This window comes from Aegilops tauschii, chromosome 4 (genome assembly GCF_002575655.3).
Source record: "Aegilops tauschii subsp. strangulata cultivar AL8/78 chromosome 4, Aet v6.0, whole genome shotgun sequence".
NCBI lineage: Eukaryota > Viridiplantae > Streptophyta > Magnoliopsida > Poales > Poaceae > Aegilops > Aegilops tauschii.
Genome location: NC_053038.3, coordinates 510402143 through 510423586, shown reverse-complemented (window position 1 = coordinate 510423586; position 21444 = coordinate 510402143). Strand labels below are relative to the sequence as shown.

The 21444-nt window shown below is 46.1% G+C and overlaps 1 protein-coding gene across 1 annotated transcript; it reads left to right on the top strand.

The window, feature by feature from the left end:
• Positions 1 to 13481: 13481 nt before the first annotated feature.
• LOC141022038 (protein SMAX1-LIKE 3-like) lies at positions 13482 to 16885 on the top strand. Its single transcript, XM_073497917.1, has 3 exons — positions 13482 to 14131; positions 15846 to 16008; positions 16121 to 16885. Exons 1-3 carry the CDS (start codon positions 13482 to 13484, stop codon positions 16883 to 16885), a joined length of 1578 nt encoding a protein of 525 aa, XP_073354018.1.
• The last annotated feature ends 4559 nt before the right edge of the window (positions 16886 to 21444 follow it).

The window sequence follows — 21444 nt, the reverse complement described above, 5'->3', positions numbered from 1 at the left end:
GCACGCTTAACGTTACGATGACAGTTATATTATGAGTTTATATGTCTTGATGTATCGAAGGAGTTCGAAGTCCCGGATGAGATCAGGGACTTGACGAGGAGTCTCGAAATGGCCGAGACGTAAAGATCGATATATTGGACGACTATATTCGAACTTCGGAAAGGTTCCGAGTGATTCGGGTATTTTTCGGAGTACTGGAGAGTTACGGGAATTCGTATTGGGCCTTAATGGGCCATACGGGAAAGGAGAGAAAGGCCCCAAAGGGAGGCCGCACCCCTCCCCATGGACTAGTCCGAATTGGACTAGGGAGGGGGGGCGCCCCCTTCCTTCTTTCTCCTTCTCCCTTCCCTTTTGCTACTCCAACAAGGAAAGGTGGAGTCCTACTCCCGGACTCCCACCTTGGCGCGCCTCCTCCCTTGGCCAACGGCCTCCCCCTTGCTCCTTTATATACGGGGGCAAGGGGGCACCCCATAGACACAACAATTGATCATTGATCTCTTAGCCGTGTGCGGTGCCCCCCTCCACTATATTACACCTCGATAATATCGTAGCGGAGCTTAGGCGAAGCCCTGCGTCGGTAGAACATCATCATCGTCGCCACGCCGTCGTGCTGACGAAACTCTCCCTCAACACTCGGCTGGATCGGAGTTCGAGGGACGTCATCGAGCTGAACGTGTGCTGAACTCGGAGGTGCCGTGCGTTCGGTACTTGATCGGTCGGATCGTGAAGACGTACGACTACATCAACCGCGTTGTGTTAACGCTTCCGCTTTCGGTCTACGAGGGTACGTGGACAACACTCTCCCCTCTCGTTGCTATGCATCACCATGATCTTGCGTGTGCGTAGGAATTTTTTTGAAATTACTACGTTCCTCAACAGTGGCATCCTAGCATGGTTTTATGCGTTGATGCTATGCATGAGTAGAACACAAGTGATTTGTGGGCGATATAAGTCATACTGCTTACCAGCATGTCATACTTTGGTTCAGCTGTATTGTGAGATGAAGCGGCCCGGACCGACATTACGCGTACGCTTACGCGAGACTGGTTTCACCGTTACGAGCACTCGTTGCTTAAAGGTGACCGGCGGGTGTCTGTCTCTCTCACTTTAGTTGAACCGAGTGTGGCTACGCCCGGTCCTTGCGAAGGTTAAAACAGCACCAACTTGACAAACTATCGTTGTGGTTTTGATGCGTAGGTAAGAACAGTTCTTGCTAAGCCCATAGCAGCCACGTAAAACTTGCAACAACAAAGTAGAGGACGTCTAACTTGTTTTTGCAGGGCATGTTGTGATGTGATATGGTCAAGACATGATGCTGAATTTTATTGTATGAGATGATCATGTTTTGTAACCGAGTTATCGGCAACTGGCAGGAGCCATATGGTTGTCGCTTTATTGTATGCAATGCAATCGCCATGTAATTGTTTTACTTTATCACTAAGCGGTAGCGATAGTCGTAAAAGAAATAGTTGGCGGGACGACAACGATGCTACGATGGAGATCAAGGTGTCGAGCCGGTGACGATGGTGATCATGACGGTGCTTCGGAGATGGAGATCACAAGCACAAGATGATGATGGCCATATCATATCACTGATATTGATTGCATGTGATGTTTATCTTTTATGCATCTTATCTTGCTTTGATTGACGGTAGCATTATAAGATGTTCTCTCACTAAAATTTCAAGATAAAAGTGTTCTCCCTGAGTATGCACCGTTGCGAAAGTTCTTCGTGCTGAGACACCACGTGATGATCGGGTGTGATAGGCTCTACGTTCAAATACAACGGGTGCAAAACAGTTGCACACGCGGAATACTCAGGTTAAACTTGACGAGCCTAGCATATGCAGATATGGCCTCGAAACACGGAGACCGAAAGGTCGAGCGTGAATCATATAGTAGATATGATCAACATAGTGATGTTCACCATTGAAACTACTCCATCTCACGTGATGATCGGACATGGTTTAGTTGATTTGGATCACGTAGTCACTTAGAGGATTAGAGGGATGTCTATCTAAGTGGGAGTTCTTAAGTAATATGATTAATTGAACTTAAATTTATCATGAACTTAGTCCTGATAGTATTTTTTGCAAATTATGTTGTAGATCAATAGCTCGCGTTGTTGCTTCCCTGTGTTTATTTTTGATATGTTCCTAGAGAAAATTATGTTGAAAGATGTTAGTAGCAAAGATGCGGATTGGATCCGTGATCTGAGGATTATCCTCATTGCTGCACAGAAGAATTATGTCCTTGATGCACCGCTAGGTGACAGACCAATTGCAGGAGCAGATGCAGACGTTATGAACGTTTGGCTAGCTCAATATGATGACTACTTGATAGTTTAGTGCACCATGCTTAACGGTTTAGAATCGGGACTTCAAAGACGTTTTGAACGTCATGGACCATATGAGATGTTCCAGGAGTTGAAGTTAATATTTCAAGCAAATACCCGAGTTGAGAGATATGAAGTCTCCAACAAGTTCTATAGCTAAAAGATGGAGGAGAATAGCTCAAGCAGTGAGCATGTGCTCAGATTGTCTGGGTACTACAATCGCTTGAATCAAGTGGGAGTTAATCTTCCAGATAAAATAGTGATTGACAGAATTCTCTAGTCACCATCACCAAGTTAGTAGAACTTCGTGATGAACTATAGTATGCAAGGGATGACGAAAGTAATTCCCGAGCTCTTCGTGATGCTGAAATCGACGAAGGTAGAAATCAAGAAAAACATCAAGTGTTGATGGTTGACGAGACCACTAGTTTCAAGAAAAGGGCAAAGGGATAGAAGGGGAACTTCAAGAAGAACAGCAAGCAAGTTGATGCTCAAGTGAAGAAGCCCAAATCTGGTCCTAGCCTGAGACTAAGTGCTTCTACTGCAAAAGGGACTGGTCACTGGAAGCGGAACTACCCCAACTATTTGGTGGATAAGAAGGATGGCAAAGTGAACAAAGGTATATTTGATATACAGATTATTGATGTGTATTTTACTAGTGTTCGTAGCAACCCCTCGGTATTTGATACTGGTTCAGTTACTAAGAGTAGTAACTCGAAACAGGAGTTGCAGAATGAACAGAGACTAGTTAAGGGTGAAGTGACGATGTGTGTTGGAAGTGGTTCCAAGATTGATATGATCATCATCGCACACTCCCTATACTTTCGGGATTAGTGTTGAACCTAAATAAGTGTTATTTGGTGTTTGCGTTGAGCATGAATATGATTTGATCATGTTTGTTGCAATACGGTTATTCATTTAAATTAGAGAATAATTGTTGTTCTGTTTACATGAATAATACCTTCTATGGTCATACACCCAATGAAAATGGTTTGTTGGATCTCGATCGTAGTGATACACATATTCATAATAATGAAGCCAAAAGATGCAAAGTTAATAATGATAGTGCAACTTATTTGTGGCACTGCCGTTTAGGTCATATTGGTGTAAAGCGCATGAAGAAACACCATACTGATGGGATTTTGGAATCACTTGATTATTAATCACTTGATGCTTGCGAACCGTGCCTCATGGGCAAGATGACTAAAACGCCGTTCTCCGGAACTATGGAGAGAGCAACAGATTTATTGGAAATAATACATACTGATGTATGCGATCCGATGAGTGTTGAGGCTCGCGGCGGGTATCATTATTTTCTGACCTTCACAGATGATTTGAGCAGATATTGGTATATCTACTTGATGAAACATAAGTCTGAAGCATTTGAAAAGTTCAAAGAATTTCAGAGTGAAGTGGAAAATCATCGTGACAAGAAAATAAGGTTTCTACGATCTGATCGCGGAGACAAATATTTGAGTTACGAGTTTGGTCTTCAATTAAAACAATGTGGAATAGTTTCACAAATTCGTGCCACCTGGAACACCACAGCATAATGGTGTGTCCGAACGTCATAACCGTACTTTATTGGATATAGTGCAATCTATGATGTTTCTTACCGATTTACCACTATAGTTTTGGGGTTATGCATTAGAGACAGCTGCATTCACGTAAAAAAAAGGGGCACCATCTAAATCCGTTTGAGACGACACCGTATGAACTATGGTTTGGCAAGAAACCAAAGTTGTCGTTTCTTAAAGTTTGGGGTTGCGATGCTTATAAGAAAAGGTTTCATCATGATAAGCTCAAACCCAAATCGGAGAAATGTGTCTTCATGGGATACCCAAAGGAGACAATTGGGTACACCTTCTATCACAGATCCGAAGGCAAGACATTCGTTGCTAAGAATGGATCCTTTCTAGAGAAGAAGTTTCTCTCGAAAGAAGTGAGTGGGAGGAAAGTAGAACTTGATGAGGTAACTGTACCTGCTCCCTTATTGGAAAGTAGTTCATCACCGAAATCTGTTCCTGTGACTCCTACACCAATTAGTGAGGAAGTTAATGATGATGATCATGAAACTTCAGATCAAGTTGTTACTGAACCTCTTAGGTCAACCAGAGTAAGATCCGCACCAGAGTGGTACGGTAATCCTGTTCTGGAGGTTATGTTACTAGACCATGACGAACCTACGAACTATGAAGAAGCGATGGTGAGCCCAGATTCCGCAAAATGGCTTGAGGCCATGAAATCTGAGATGGGATCCATGTATGAGAACAAAGTATGGACTTTGATTGACTTGCCCAATGATCGGCGAGCCATAAAAATAAATGGATCTTCAAGAGGAAGACGGACGCTGATAGTAGTGTTACTATCTACAAAGCTAGAATTGTCGCAAAAGGTTTTCGACAAATTTAAGGTGTTGACTACGATGAGAGTTTCTCACTCGTATCTATGCTTAAGTCTATCCGAATCATGTTAGCAATTGCCGCATTTTATGAAATCTGGCAAATGGATAAACAAAACTGCATTCCTTAATGGATTTAGTAAAGAAGAGTTGTATATGATGCAACCAGAAGGTTTTGTCAATCCTAAAGGTGCTAACAAAATATGCAAGCTCCAGCGATCCATCTATGGACTGGTGCAAGCATCTCGGAGTTGGAATATACGCTTTGATAAGTTGATCAAAGGATATAGTTTTATACAGACTTGTGGTGAAGCCTGTATTTACAAGAAAGTGAGTGGGAGCACTACAACATTTCTGATAAGTATATGTGAATGACATATTGTTGATCGGAAATAATGTAGAATTATTCTGCAAAGCATAAAGGAGTGTTTGAAAGGAGTTTTTCAAAGAAAGACCTCGGTGAAGCTGCTTACATATTGAGCATCAAGATCTATAGAGATAGATCAAGACGCTTGATAAGTTTTTTCAATGAGTACATACCTTAACAAGATTTTGAAGTAGTTCAAAGTAGAACAGTCAAAGAAAGAGTTCTTGCCTGTGTTACAAGGTGTGAAATTGAGTAAGACTCAAAGCCCGACCACGGCAGAAGATAGAAAGAAAATGAAAGTCATTCCCTATGCCTTGGCCATAGGTTCTATAAAGTATGCCATGCTGTGTACCAGATCTATTGTATGCCCTACATTGATTTTGGCAAGGGAGTACAATAGTGATCTAGGAGTAGATCACTAGACAACGGTCAAAATTATCCTTAGTGGAATAAGGATATGTTTCTCGATTATGGAAGTGACAAAAGGTTCGTCGTAAAGGGTTACGTCGATGCAAGTTTTGACACTAATCTAGATGACTCTTAGTCTTGGTCTAGATACATATTGAAAGTGGGAGCAATTAGCTAGAGTAGCTACGTGCAGAGCATTGTAGACATAGAAATTTGCAAAATACTTACGGATCTGAATGTGACAGGCCCGTTGACTAAAATTATCTCACAAGCAAAACATTATCACACCTTAGTACTCTTTGGGTGTTAATCACATAGCGATGTGAACTAGATTATTGACTCTAGTAAACCCTTTGGGTGTTGGTCACATGACGATGTGGACTATGGGTGTTAATCACATGGTGATGTGAACTATTGATGTTAAATCACATGGCGATGTGAACTAGATTATTGACTCTAGTGCAAGTGGGAGACTGAAGGAAATATGCCCTAGAGGCAATAATAAAGTTATTATTTATTTCCTTATATCATGATAAATGTTTATTATTCATGCTAGAATTGTATTAACTGGAAACATAATACATGTGTGAATACATAAACAAACAGAGTGTCACTAGTATGTCTCTACTTGACTAGCTCGTTAATCAAAGATGGTTATGTTTCCTAGCCATAGACATGAGTTGTCATTTGATTAACGGGATCACCTCATTAGGAGAATGACGTGATTGACTTGACCCATTCCGTTAGCTTAGCACTAGATCGTTCAGTATGTTGCTATTTCTTTCTTCATGACTTATACATGTTCCTATGACTATGAGATTATGCAACTCCCGTTTACCGGAGGAACACTTTGTGTGCTACCAAACGTCACAACGTAACTGGGTGATTATAAAGGTGCTCTACAGGTGTCTCCGAAGGTACTTGTTGGGTTGGCGTATTTCGAGATTAGGATTTGTCACTCCGATTGTCGGAGAGGTATCTCTGGGCCCACTCGGTAATGCACATCACTATAAGCCTTGCAAGCATTGTGACTAATGAGTTAGTTGCGGGATGATGTATTACGGAACGAGTAAAGAGACTTGCCGGTAACGAGATTGAACTAGGTATCGAGATACCGACGATCGAATCTCGGGCAAGTAACATACCGATGACAAAGGGAACAACGTATGTTGTTATGCGGTTTGACCAATAAAGATCTTCGTAGAATATGTGGGAGCCGATATGAGCATCCAGGTTCCGCTATTGGTTATTGACCGGAGAGGTGTCTCGGTCATGTCTACATAGTTCTCGAACCCGTAGGGTCCGCACGCTTAACGTTACGATGACAGTTATATTATGAGTTTATATGTCTTGATGTACCGAAGGAGTTCGGAGTCCCGGATGAGATCAGGGACTTGACGAGGAGTCTCGAAATGGCCGAGACGTAAAGATCGATATATTGAACGACTATATTCGGACTTCGGAAAGGTTCCGAGTGATTCGGGTATTTTTCGGAGTACCGGAGAGTTACGGGAATTCGTATTGGGCCTTAATGGGCCATACGGGAAAGCAGAGAAAGGCCCCAAAGGGAGGCCGCACCCCTCCCCATGGACTAGTCCGAATTGGACTAGGGAGGGGGGGCACCCCCTTCCTTCTTTCTCCTTCTCCCTTCCCTTTTCCTACTCCAACAAGGAAAGGAGGAGTCCTACTCCCGGTGGGAGTAGGACTCCCCCCTTGGCGCGCCTCCTCCCTTGGCCGCGGCCTCCCCCTTGCTCCTTTATATACGGGGGCAAGTGGGCACCCCATAGACACAACAATTGATCATTGATCTCTTAGCCGTGTGCGGTGCCCCCGTCCACCATATTACACCTCGATAATATCGTAGCGGAGTTTAGGCGAAGCCCTGCGTCGGTAGAACATCATCATCGTCACCACGCTGTCGTGCTGACGAAACTCTCCCTCAACACTCGGCTGGATCGGAGTTCGAGGGACGTCATCGAGCTGAACGTGTGCTGAACTCGGAGGTGCCGTGCGTTCGGTACTTGATCGGTCGGATCGTGAAGACGTACGACTACATCAACCGCGTTGTGTTAACGCTTCCGCTTTCGGTCTACGAGGGTACGTGGACAACACTCTCCCCTCTTGTTGCTATGCATCACCATGATCTTGCGTGTGCGTTGGAATTTTTTTGAAATTACTACGTTCCCCAACAGACCAGTCAATGTTTGACTGGTCAACAGGGGTGGGGCCCCCGTGTCATTGACAGATTATGCTAAACAGGGTTTAATTAAGTTAACTAGTGATTAGGTTATACTAATTATGATTAATTAAGTTAATTAATTCTTTAATTAATTAATTAATTAATTAATATTTTTATTATTGTTATTATATTTTTTAATTCTTTTTTTATTAAAAATGTTCTGGGCAGTGGGCCCCGCTTGGCAGTGGCCCAGAGGCCTATGTGGGTTTGGTCCAGCGGGTGCGGGCGCTACGGGTGCATGGGCGCTGCGGGCGCCCGCTAACGGGCAAAGGCCATGACCCAGCGCAGCAGGGCGCCGGCGGCCACAGCGCTGGTCAGGGGAGACCCAGGCCGCAGCGGCCGGAGATGGGGCGTCAACGGAGGGGGGTGGCTGCGGGCTCGGCTGGGCGAAGCGCGGGGGGGGGGGGGGGCTGGCGACGAGCGGACAGCGGCGAACGGGAGGGAGAGTAGGCGGGCGCGTGCAGAGAAGGGCGCGGTCGCCACGGGCGCTAGGCACTAGCGAGGCACCGGTGCGGGCGCAGCCTCGAGCGGCACAGCGAGTGCGGGTCGGACGCAGACGTTGCCGCACGTCGACTGGTGGCGGTGGCTTGGCCGGGGACGGCCAGAGTCGATGGCGGGGATGGACGACGCGGTGGCCGAAGCTCGGACACGGACGGTCATGGCCACGACGCGGTGATCGCGGGCGGGGGATGGCGAGCAGGAACAGGGGAAGGAGAGGAGGGGCGCGGCTCACGGCGGGGAGTATGGACGGGGCAGTGGGGGCCGGGGTGGTCGACGGGGACGACGCGGCGGAGCGGGAGGCAGACCGGCGGGGTAGGCGACGAGGTGAAGGCGGCGGCGTCGCGGCGAGGCGGCACCAGGCGGCGTCGGCGGCCTCCTCCTCTCGATCCCTATCCAATCGGGAGAGAGAGGGGGGAAGATATTTCGGAGGGGGGGTGTGGGGGTGTCGGCGGGTGAGTGGGGGGTGGGGGAGGTTATGGCCACTAGTAGAAAACAGAGCTTTGGTCCTAGGGCAGTATTCACATTAGTCCCGGTTCAGTCACGAACCGGGACTAATGTGAGCATTCGTCCCGGTTCGTGCGGCTAAGGCATTAGTCCTGGTTCACCTGGGCCCTTTAGTCCCGGTTGGTGCCACGAACCGGGATTAAAGGGTGCGATGCCCATTAGTCCCGGTTGGTGGCACCAACCGGTACTAATGGGCTTTGAGGCATTAGTATCGGTTCATGGCACGAACCGGTACTAAAGGTCCCATTTTCAAACTCTACCCCCCCGGACCGCCTTTTCAGTTTTAGAAAAAACAAAAGAAAATGATGGAAATGGCAAAAAAATAAAATAAAATAAGTTTTCCATGTGATATGTGGTCTAGTTGTTGGGAAAATTAACAAATATGAATTTCGACTTTATTTGCAAAATCTCTCTGGAATTTCTTAAAATGGGCATAACTTTTGCATACGAACTCGGATGAAAAAGTTTTTTATATGAAAAATCATCTACTCGAAAAGTTACATCCGAATTTAACAGTTCAAAATCCTCAAAAACCTAACAGAAAAAAATTACGGGGCTTTTAAGATCTGGAGAGGCAAAAAAATGCAAAAAAATTCAAACTGTGGTCAAACAATGGTCAAACTAATTATTCTAGAATATTAGTGTTACTAAATAATTATTTCAGTTTTTTTGAATTTTGGTCAAATCTGGTCAAACTGTGGTCAAACAATGGTCAAACTAATTATTCTAGAAATATTAGTGTTACTAAATAATTATTGTTTTTTAAAACAATAGTTTCAAACTCAAACAGTGAAATGTGTCACTTCATGCTCAAGCTAAATCCTGAGGGTTAATAGGATTGACATCTTACTATTGTCAGGAAAACAACATGTGCAGGCTTGGAAACGAGGGAGAATAGAACCCGGAAGTTAAGCGTGCTCAGGCTGGAGTAGTGAGAGGATGGGTGACCGTCTGGGAAGTTAGATGATTTGGAATGATGAGGGGTGATTAGAGATTAGAGGATAAATTGAGCAGTGATGAGGGGTGGTGATTAGAGATTAGAGGTTAAAATAATTCAGAAATTTGAAAAAAAAAAACCGGGACTAAAGGTGGAGCTCCATGTGGCCGCGGCCTTTAGTCCTGGTTCGTGTAAGAACCGGGACTAAAGGGGGGAGGCGTTAGTAACGACCCTTTAGTCCCGGTTGAAAAACCGGGACTAAAGGCCCTTACCAACCGGGACAAAAGCCCCCTTTTCTACTAGTGGGGGTGCGGGGATGGGCCGGCCAGGTGGGTTGGCCTGGTGGCCCAGAGGCCAGCTGGGCCGAGGCCCAGCGGGGGGGGGGGGGGGGTGTGTCTTTTCCTTTTTTTTTTCCTTTTCTTCTTTTTTTTTATTTTTCTGTTCTGTTTTATTTTAGATACACATTGTTTTTAGCTTAGAAAAAAATGATAACAACTCCTAAATTGATGTTTGAGAACCACCCACTGCCATAAATGTTTTACCCCGAAATAAATTAGTTTAGAATTTTATTAATCGAAAAAGGTATTCACTTAATTGTTTTGCTGCAGTTCTAATCACGTTAGAGTAATTAATTATTTTATAAAAATGTTGTTTCTCCACCAATACTATCGATGATTTAATTTTCACAATAAGAACATTTTAGTTTTGAGAATTGAAAACTTTTATTGTTTGACTTTAATTCAAATTTGAATTTGGATCGGTTCTGAACTAACACGAGATTAGCAACAGTAATCGTGGTGACGTGGCATCATACCAGAGGGTTACTGTAGCTTGATTACCCGGGCGTCACAAGCTGCTCCCCAGTGATGAAATATAAAAAGCAAAGGAAATAATTTAACATATTCAGCGAAGATTATTCCGCTTGCTTTTATTACGCCTTTTACTGCCTCCTCAACAATAGCCTCAGATTTAGGGTAGGGAGGAAATTGTTGAGATCAACCAAACAGTCTACAAGCAAATGCACAGTTCGGTCACAACTGGGTTTAGATGAAAAAATTGATACTATATGCATGTCAATTAAACCTGGTCCAGAAAATGAGACAGAAAACAAAACATTATGAACTGTGGAAAATAGATAAAAAAATGAAAAGAGGAAAATCCATAAATACGATGGGTTTATATCCATCATATCTCAAAATGCAAATAGGTTATTCCTAGTATTCTTACAAACAGAGTAGGGAACGTGAAACCTAGGTTGATATAACCCAGTTTACCTTTCAAAATAAGAAACATAACCCAGTTTTGTAAGTCATGTATCCACTGTGGCATCAACTAAGCAAACATGAATGATTTCCAATAATGTAAGGTTTATTAAACATAGATTGAATAAGGGAGCACCGTTAAGAAGAATTTCTAGGTCAATTAATGAAAAGCAGGTAAAAACCGTTACAAACATGACCGCATATGGACAAATCCTGAAGCATAGAACCCCACGACCGCAGAAGTGGCTCAGGAGACACTATCAACAGAGACACATGGAACATAACATTGTAAAGGAACCCGGGCAAGAACACCTTGACCAAGACATCGGACACCAAAGTTCGACCATTTAAAAAAATCAAATACAAATTTGACAATACTACTTTTGTCGCACATAGCCCACATTTTATTGGTCAAATTGATTCTCGAAATGCGCTTGTGTCTTACTCGCTGATCGAACGTTGGATGGAACGGAAGGAGTATATAGTGCAGTACTGCCTCTGTTTCTTTGTAGTCCGCATATAAGGTTTGGTCAAAGTCAAGTTTTATAGAGTTTTACTAACTTTATATTAAAAAATTTAATATTCACAATATGAAATCAATACTATCAGATGCACCATGAAACGTATTTTCATACTATATAGTTTTAGTATTGTAGATGTTTATATATTTTTATATAAATTTGGTTAAACTGTGTGTAGTTTGACTTTAACAAAATCTTATATGCGGAGTAAAAAGAAACGAAGAGAGTACTAGTCTAGGAAGTCTAGGAAATTAATAGTTGGTGTCCTTCCCATGTTCGGCAATAATCAGTTGGTCGTGTCCACCATTAATACGTCTTTCTGCCATGATTGCATTGCATGTAAATAAATGAGGGATGTTGTACCATCGATCTTGTGCCAGAGGGCACAGTGACGACAAAAGATTTGCGGGGTACTCCCTCCTATCGGAATTACTTGTCACAGAAATGGATGTATCTAGACGTATTTTAGTTCTCGATACATCCATTTCCGAGACAAGTAATTCCGAACGGAGGGAGTATATATTAGGGCATCTTCAATGTTCAATGTCGTCCATAAAAAACCCCGCAAACATCCGGACAGCGCGGCTTAGATACTTTGTGTCATGTAATGTCGTGCATCTAATGTTCATCGCTGATCCACATGTCTGAATCCCACCAAACCGGAAGCAAACTAGTAGGAGGTTTGCGGGCATTCGACACCCCCGGCCCACACGAGCCCCCTCTCGCTCGTTCCGCTCCAACCAACACACCACTCTCCGCGCCACATTCATGAAGGACGTGCGGGAGGAGGAGTAGGCGGATGAGCAGGCGCCGCCTGTCTCCGCGTTTCGGATGCTGCGGGAGGAGTAGCGGTGTAGCCTCTCGCTTCTCGAGTACCACCGGCTCGCGGGTTACCAGATCGTGGATGAGCAGGTGAACGAGCAGGCCATGGCGACCATGCTCGCGGAGAACCGAGGCTTCATCGATGAACAGCGGGCGACGTACGAGTCAGTGCAGAGCGCTCGCACCATCCACCACAAGTGATGTCAGCTCCACGTAATTGAGGCGGAGCGCAGCCGCTTGTTCGAGGAGATCGTGGTGGAGGCGTAGGCATGGACGGCACATGCGGTGGCGGAAGGGAACGCTGCCAACGCCGACAGCTCTGCGTCGTTTGCGCCTGCTCACAACAACGAGGCCGGACTATCCTGCTCGAGTGTTAGCCTCACCTCACCTCCACCGGCGACATCGACGGCCAGGCATCCGACTCCGGCGTGGAAGAGTAGAACGTAAAAACATGGACCTGCCCCACATCCGGCGAAGAGCAAGACATGGGACACGGACGTGCCCACGTCCGACCAAGACTGCTAGGGTCGTTTTTATTTTTACTTTGTGAAAGATATCCTAAACATTTCGGCTATTCGTGGACAAGTTCGAAGTGTCCATGGACGTTTGACGTGTCTAATTTGATGCATGGCGTTGGAGATGGGGCCTTAGGGCATGTACAATGATTGATAAGATAGTCTTATCTTAAATCTTGCATGTAATTTAGAGATGACAAGAAAAAATGTCTACAATAGGTCATCTCTTAGCCTTATCTTCAATAACTAGCTATTCCTAAAAATGTGGTGAGACATATGTGCTAAGAGATCATCTCTTTTAAAAGTTCTCTTTTCTCCACCTCATCATTTAATTATCCTACGTGGCACTCATAAGAAATCACCATTGTACATGCCCTAGATGCCCTTACATAGTGACGATCGGCTGACGGGACGGGGTACTCGACATATCTACCGTACGTACGTAGCCCAAGTAGTCCATCACGACAACCGCATAATTCGATCACGGCCTCACTTGCATAGCTGCGCAGAGTAGGGGGTAGGGGCGCACAAGGACGCACGCACGCACTTAAATCTCTGCGTGCGTCACGTCTGTCTGGCTACACCCGAAGAGTAGCAGTAGCAGCTAGGTAGCGTAGGACTGTCGCAAAACAACAACAAAAAAGGGCAGCGTAGGACGATCGTTCAAATATGTGGCTCAGGCTCGCCGGCAGGCAAGCGCACGCGCTGGGGGAGTCGGCGGCAGCCGTGGTGCAGCAGGCGGTGAGCTTGGCGGGGCGGCGGGGCCATGCGCAGGTGACCCCGCTCCACATCGCTAGCGCCATGCTCTTGGCGTCCCCGGCAACGGCAGGCATCCTCCGCGCCGCCTGCGCCAGGTCCCAGTCCCACCTGCTGCAGCACAGCGCGCTCGACCTCTGCCTAGGCGTGGCGCTCGGCCGCCTCCCCTTGGCCAAAGGAGTCAGGGCAGCGTCCGCCGTCGCCCACGACGCTGACCGCGTCGAGCCGGCGCCGTCGAACGCGTTCGTGGCCGCGCTGAAGCGGGCGCAGGCGCAGGCGCATCGGGGGCGCACGGGCGGTAAGGTCGAGCTCGAGCAGCTCGTAATCTCCCTCCTCGACGACCCGAGCGTCGACCGCGTCATGCGCTCGGCCGGCTTGTCGAGCTCCCAGGTCAGAGCCAGCGTCGTCTCGTCAGAGCAGTTAAATAGGGCAAGTTCCGACGTCACGCCTTCTCCCAGTCCGGTTCCCATGAAGGCTAGGGCTGGTGGACAAGCATCTCTTTCTCTTCAGACCGTCCCGGAACCTCACACGCCGGTCGTCGCCGACGTCGTCCCGGGCGGAAGGTACTTTACTACAACATCCAGAGTGTCGCATGCATGCATGCACGTTTATGATTGGCGTTTAAGTTACTCCCTCCGTTTCTAAATACTTGTCTTTCTAGGCATTTCAACAAGTGACTACATACGGAATAAAATGAGTGAATCTACACTCTAAAATATGTCTGCATACATTTGTATGTGATATTCATTTGAAATGCCTAGAAAGACAAGTATTTAGGAACGGAGGGAGTACTAGGTTCGGGACGTGCATCAGGTTTGTACATCAGCGGTGTGGTGCTTTTCTAGTAAATCTCTATATTCCTTAAACGGTTGGACGACCCTATTAGTATTTCTGTTCTCCCCACCTTGCTATTGCAAGCACCAATCTCTTCCCCAACACAACAGTGTAATCATCGCCTTGGGCTTGTTAATTTGTTATACCCCCTCCATTCCATAATGTAGTGCCTATAAATTATTTGAAAAGTCAAACCTCACAAACTTTAACCAAGTTTGTAAAGAAAAATATTTACATTTAGAGTGCGAAACATATATCACTAGATTCATTATAAGATGTAGTTTCACATCATATATTTTTGCTACTGTAGATATAAATATTTTTCTCTACAAACTTGGTCAAAATTTGCAAAGTTTGACTTTTTAGAAAATCTATAGGCACTACATTATGGAACGGAGGGAGTATGTCCCACGGGCACCTCGTCCTCACCCTAACTTTGACAATTATCCTCCTCGATCCTCCCACCACCTTCGTCATTTTCACTTCGCAGGTGGTTCCTCAACTCTCTGTTATACTGCTAACACTCTCCTTATCTCATGGTACATGGACGCGTGCTTAAGAAAATAAACAAGACTAGCAAATTAAAATAATAGTTCTCTAACACTTTGTTTGTGTTGATGGCATTATAGTAACGGTTTTGATGATGAAATACTAGTTGCCTAGCCGGCAAATTAAAAAACGTCGAGGAAGAACGTTTCTATGGCTTTAGTTATTCTCCGTAGTTTTCTCCTATAGTTAATTTGCACTAGTTTTTTGCCGAAATAATTCGCACTAGTCCACTTACATAATAATAGAAATTATTTCCCTTGTCAAAGATTATTCACTCTATTCACAAAATTGTTCTTGTTTTAGATACTGACATGGCCTATGTATCTTTGGCTGTAACATTGTATACATGTGCTACCTCCGTCCTGGTTTATTGCCCCCCTTAGTATTTTGTGCCAAATTTTGTCCATGGATTTAATTAATAAAATGTTAATACATGTCACAGAAAATGGTATGATTGAAAACTATGTTCAAATATGAATTCAACGATATAATTTTTTTATGACATGCATTAACATTTTTTCAGTTAAATCTATGATCAAATTTTGACATAAAATACAAAGAAGACCAATAAATCAGGACGGAGGTAGTATGTTGATAAGAAAATATATTTCTATGCTAGTTCTATTTTTACTTTACCATTATTAATATATTTTTATATGTTCATATTCACAGTTGAAACGTTTATATTGCACCCTTTGTATGAAGGCATGTATCTTCGAATGGAGATAGTACTATCCTAGTCTGAGCTAGAGGTAATTCTAGTTGGCAACAAGGCAACAATAGACTGCCATTTGGCCAATGTAGACGCATGCATGGTACTTAATTAGTCGAATGATTTATCTATCTATCTCTCATGGGCTGAGAAATAGACTAATTATCCCTGTTTTCTTGCAGTGAATGTCAAGCGAACAAAGCAAAATCAGGATCAGGGCAGCCGGCTTTCTTATGCGGCACGATGGTAGACGCAACGACGGCGATCCTGCCTCCGTGGCTCCACCGCCACAAATGTACAACATACACCAGTACAACATACTGCGGCACGAGTCTTCAAGCAAACGTACGTACGCATAACACATTCAGATAGATACATATGTGTGTAATACTCCGTATCTCTCATGCATGAAGTCGTGAACTGACGATCTGATTACCCGTGACACATGCACATGCAGGGTGCTTGCAGCCGGCCGAAGTTCACGGAGCTCACCGCGCAAAATCTCAGGATCCTGTGTGACGCGCTTGAGCAGCGAGTTCCGCGGCATGCAAACATCGTTCCCGGCATATCCAGCACGGTGCTCCGGTGCCGATCCGGCGTGACGAGACGGAGGGCGGGGAACAAGGCAACGACCTGTCTGTTCTTCCGAGGAAGGGACGGTAGCGGCAAGATGGCGGTTGCTCTGGAGCTCGCGAGGCTTGTGTTTGGCTCCTACGCCAAATTCACCGCCCTGCAGGGTAGCACCGACATCCCCGCGCGCACCGGCAAACTCGCCATCAAGAGGCAGCGATCACCGCACAATGGCGGCGACATTGGAGCGAGGCTGTTCGAAGCGATCGAGGAGAACCCTCACCGTGTTATACTGATAGACGAAGTCGACCGACTGGATAGCAATTCAGAAATACTCATCAAGAATGCAATCGCAGGAGGAACAATGGCGGGGGGATGCAACGGCAACGTGGTCGGTCTGGAGGATGTCATCCTGGTGCTGAGCTCTGACCTGTGTGAGTCGGCGTCTGTGGCTTCCGCTTCCTCCCCACGGGTGAAGCGACGACAGAACAACGAGGACAAAGATGATGCCACGGACATTGAAGTGAGACCACGTCGTCGTCTTTGCTGGGATCTGAACGTTTGTGTAGTGGATGGGGAAGAGGAGGAAGACAATTTGGCTGACGACGAGGGGTTCCTAAATGTTGTGGATGGTGTTTTCCTTTTCAATTAGCAGAGCTGCAGAGGATAATCTTCTTTCAGACCATTCTAGGTGTTTTCAACTCTTTTGAAAATGGATGGCAGGTGTTAGTCAGACCAAGTAGCATAGTTTAGAGTAGAGTTTATCAATTCTAATATGAGCATTTTCTCAGACCAAAGCCCTTGGCCGGACCATTTTAATAACCCCTCTAAAACCTCCTGCTTGTGCTGTAATTCTAGAACATCGGCGGCTTTGCAACTTAGTTTGAGACATTGTCAATTCGGGGGTCTCTGGGGCGAAAAAAGCACATGGAGGCCTTTAATATAAATATGGAAATATGATTTCATACACATATTATATATGAAATATCCCTTGTCTTGTTATTAAGATTACCCTAATTCTTGGTTCATAAACATCCATAGTAAAAACAAGTATCTGGTTTATACTAGCAGATTATGGAACAGATGAATAAAATATGAGATTATGGTCACTAACATTGTTATCAACCGTGTTGATGTCAACATTGTCTTCCATAGGATTTTCCCCTTCCAGAATTCTCAATTTGTTCCTCCATAGCGACTATTACCGACTCGTCACGGAACGCGGATGAAGTGCTTGTTCTCTTATAAAATTAGTCAATGGATCACTATAAAACCAATGGATCATTTTCAACAACATAACGCTCCACGAGGACCACCAGCCCGCGGAGGGCCAGGTCGCCGGCGAGCAGGCGAACAAGCAGGCCCTCACTTCCATGCTCGCGGAAAACCAAGACCTCATCGATGAATGGGGGTGTTGTACGAGTCAGTGCAGGCACCATCCGATGCGAGCGGTGGCACCTCCGCGTCAATGAGGCGGAGCATGACAGCGTGTTCGAGGAGATCACGTCGGAAGTGGACGCGGAGGCGACACAGTCGGTGGCAGACGGGAACGCTGTCATTTGCACTGGACAACAACAATGACGAGGCCGGACCGTCCTAAGTGGTGGATCTAGGATTTGAAGTTACCAGGGGCAAACTTTAAACACAATAGAGAGAGAGAGGGGCAGACTTTGAACGGAAGGAAAAATCGAAGCCATGATGCAATCAAAAAAGATAATCAACCTAATTAATTAGTCAAGTGGTATGCATTCAGGCAATACAATCAACACAATTTATTATTCAAACTAGTTTCATTCTAAGAACTAGCCGAAATATAAATATAAATATAAATATATAAAAATAAATAAATAAATAAATAAATAAATATATATATATATATATATATATATATATATATATATATATATATATATATAACGCAATTAGAAAAATCATATAAAGTCTAACTTAGACTCGCGTTGGTTAAATCTTTCATTCTTTATTATCCCAAACTGGTGGTCGGGACTAATTTACAGTAGTAGCTCTGAAAAAAAGAATAAGACCCCTAAAACATCAAATTTCCTAATTAATTAATTTTCAATTGTAACCTTCCAAAAATTAGGCCAATGTGATACGAAATTAAAGAATGATAGGACAAAAAGGACAAGATTAGGGGAGAGCGAACGAACTTGCTGCTTCTATTGGCCGCTCGCTCGCAGTTTCTAGCAGGGTGCGTGACGGAGGCGGTGGCGATGTAGTCCGTGCGGACGATGCCATTGCTTGGACTTGGAGCTGGGCAGCGCCGCAGCAAGCCGGCGAGGCGGGCCAGCGTGATCGCCTGATGCTAGGTTTTTTGATGGATTGAAAATTAGAGAGAATTGGGAACGGAAAGCTGTGTATAGAAGAATAAAATAATGGGCTTATGTTTTATTAGGCTTTTTTTAACACACGCTCATCCATACACGCATACACTCATCTCTATGAACACACCCACGCACATTTTTTCTACCCCTGTAAGCACTTTTGAGAGATTTACGAAGTCACTGTAGGCACCTCGTCGTCGACGGGAACGTGTTCTCCCACTGAAAGCGCATCATCGAAAATCCTGAAATAAATCCAGGAATAATGCGAGCACCAGGACTTGAACCCTGGTGGGCTGGAATACCACTGTTCCTCTAACCATCCAACCACAGGTTGGTTCGTCTGTTTTATTAGGCTTTACTCGGTAGCTAACTGGCCCATCTCACAAGACACAAAACGAATCATTTTCTTTTCATCTCGTCTTCTTGATCGACATCACCTCCGACCGAAACGTACAGGAGAGCATCTCTCGACTCCCATGGCGGCCACTGGCCAAAGCAGTAGGGGTGCCCTATGTTACAAAAATTTACTTGGGCGGCCGCCCCTACACGACCCTACACTCGAGCTGCCCCTGACCGCCCTACTCGATCCTCGACCTCATCTGAACCGACGACGTCGAAAGCCGAAGGGCGGACTCCAGTGAGAAATAGTAGGACATGGAACATAAATGTGCTCATGTCAAGTGAAGAACAAGACATGGGACACAGATGCCCCCACGTCCACCTAATCCGACTAGTTGTTTTATTTTTACTATGTGTAAAAGAGAAATCCTAAATATTAATAAATATCTCACGGACACATTCGGACGTGTCCACATATGTTTGAAGTGTCCGATTGTATGGGCGGATTTGGAGATGCCCTTTACATACTGAAGATCAGCTGACGCGAGGGAGTCCTCCACATATCTTACCGTACATACGTCACGGCCTCACTTGCATAACTACGCAGAGAGGGGGTGTGGGGCTGCACAAGGACGCACGCACGCTATTAAATCTCTGCGTGCGTCCCGTCTGTCTATCTACACTACTACACCCGAAGAGTAGCTAGCTAGGTACCGTAGGAGGATCTGTCTAGTATGTGGCCCGCCGGCGGGCAAGCGCACACGCCGGGGGAGGAGGAAGCGGCCGTGCTGCGGCAGAGCCTGACGGGGTGGCGGGGACACTCGCAGGTGACCCTGTAAGAGCATCTACAGAATTTGACAAATCCGGCTTCTCAAACGCTCGCGGATGCGTCCGCGGGCACTGATCGGGCACCTCTCATATTTGCTGTCTTGCATGTGCGTATTTCATATCCGGCGTTTTATATCCATACTATCCATGTACACATTGGTTTATTCTACATGATCAAACGACAGACAACAAAATTGAGCTACAAAGGAACACAAGATCGGCTGCAAACGGACATAAACATACTTCACCACATCCAAAAGATCATAGTTTGTCCACGGACAAGTTCATAAACTTCTACAACTAAAACGATATAAACATTGAGGAGGAGGAGGGCCGGAATCACCACTTCCTCGCCAGGCCTTTGCCCTTCCGGTCGCCGGTAGGTGTCCGCGGCTGGTGAAGGGTCTTGGTCGTCGGACGACGAGCTGCAGCTGTCGTCGGAGTCAGAGTCGGAGTCGGATAGGACGATAAGCCCCTTCATTCGACGGACCGCCCTGTCCTGCTCCCGCTTCAGCCTTGCCACCCGAGCCTTCTCCGCTGCTGCCTCCTTCGCCTCGCGCTCCGACTGCTCAATGGCTAGCCGGAGCGCCTTGGCGTCCTTCCGTGGAGGCGGCGAGCGTCTGTCTCCGCCGTCGTGAGGGAGCACAGATGAATCACCGCCGTGCACGCCGCCTCTCGTGGCGCGCGGCGCGTGCCTCCATCTCCGGAGTGTGCGTGCGGGCTGGAGGCGCGAGCACAAGCACCCAGCGCTGGGCGCATGGAGGAGCGGCCGGCGGGGGAAGGAGACGTCGCGGGGCTGGCACAGACTGTTCTGACCGGGCGTCGCTGCACGCGGGTCGGGAGGGTCCAGCTCCAGCGTCTGCGCTGCGCCGGCGCGGGAGGTGCGGCGATGCTCCAGATCCGGAGCTGCCACCGGTCTTCACTTTGGACCGCCCGAGCTCCGAGCCAGAGTCGCTGCCGGAGCTGCTCATGGTGGTGGAAAGGATCGGAACCGGAGTAAGAGAGGAGTGGACGGACGAAACGAGAGAGGGAGAGACTGAGCATGGACGGGCGGCGAACTTCTACATTGTGACGTTTGGATGTCTCCTGTTCCTAGTATATCCGGTTATATTATTCTCACTATGCATGGACATTTCCTCTCCATAAAAAAACTGAAGTTTTTCCACATCTCACTAATTTTCATACCCACGTTCCTAAACCCTAGTTCTTCCGCTGCTTCTCCTTCCAAGGCCGCCGAACCCTAGCTTCTTCTTCAGCCGCCACCTCCCACCCCATCACCATGTCGTTGTCCTTTTCTTCCAATGCCAACGGCGGCGGCGGCAACCCCTTAGCCGACCTCGGCGGTCCTGCCCATAACGCCTTCGGCCCCTCTGCTGCAGCCATCCAGCTCCTGTCGATCAGATCGCATGTTCCCACAATCCTCGACTTCGAGGAGTCCAACTTCACCATCTAGCAAACCCAATTCAACGTGACTTTCCACAAGCTCGGCCTCGTTGATCACATCAACGGGACCGTCAATGCTCAGCTTATGATCCATGACGTGGAGTGGACACAAATTGACCAATTTATCGTCTCATGGTTGTACACTCCGATCTCTCATGACATCTCGACATCATCATCCAGCCCTCGGACATGACCGAACGCGTGTGGATTGCCCACAACAACCTCTTCCTCGACAATCATCTTCAACACGCCATCTATG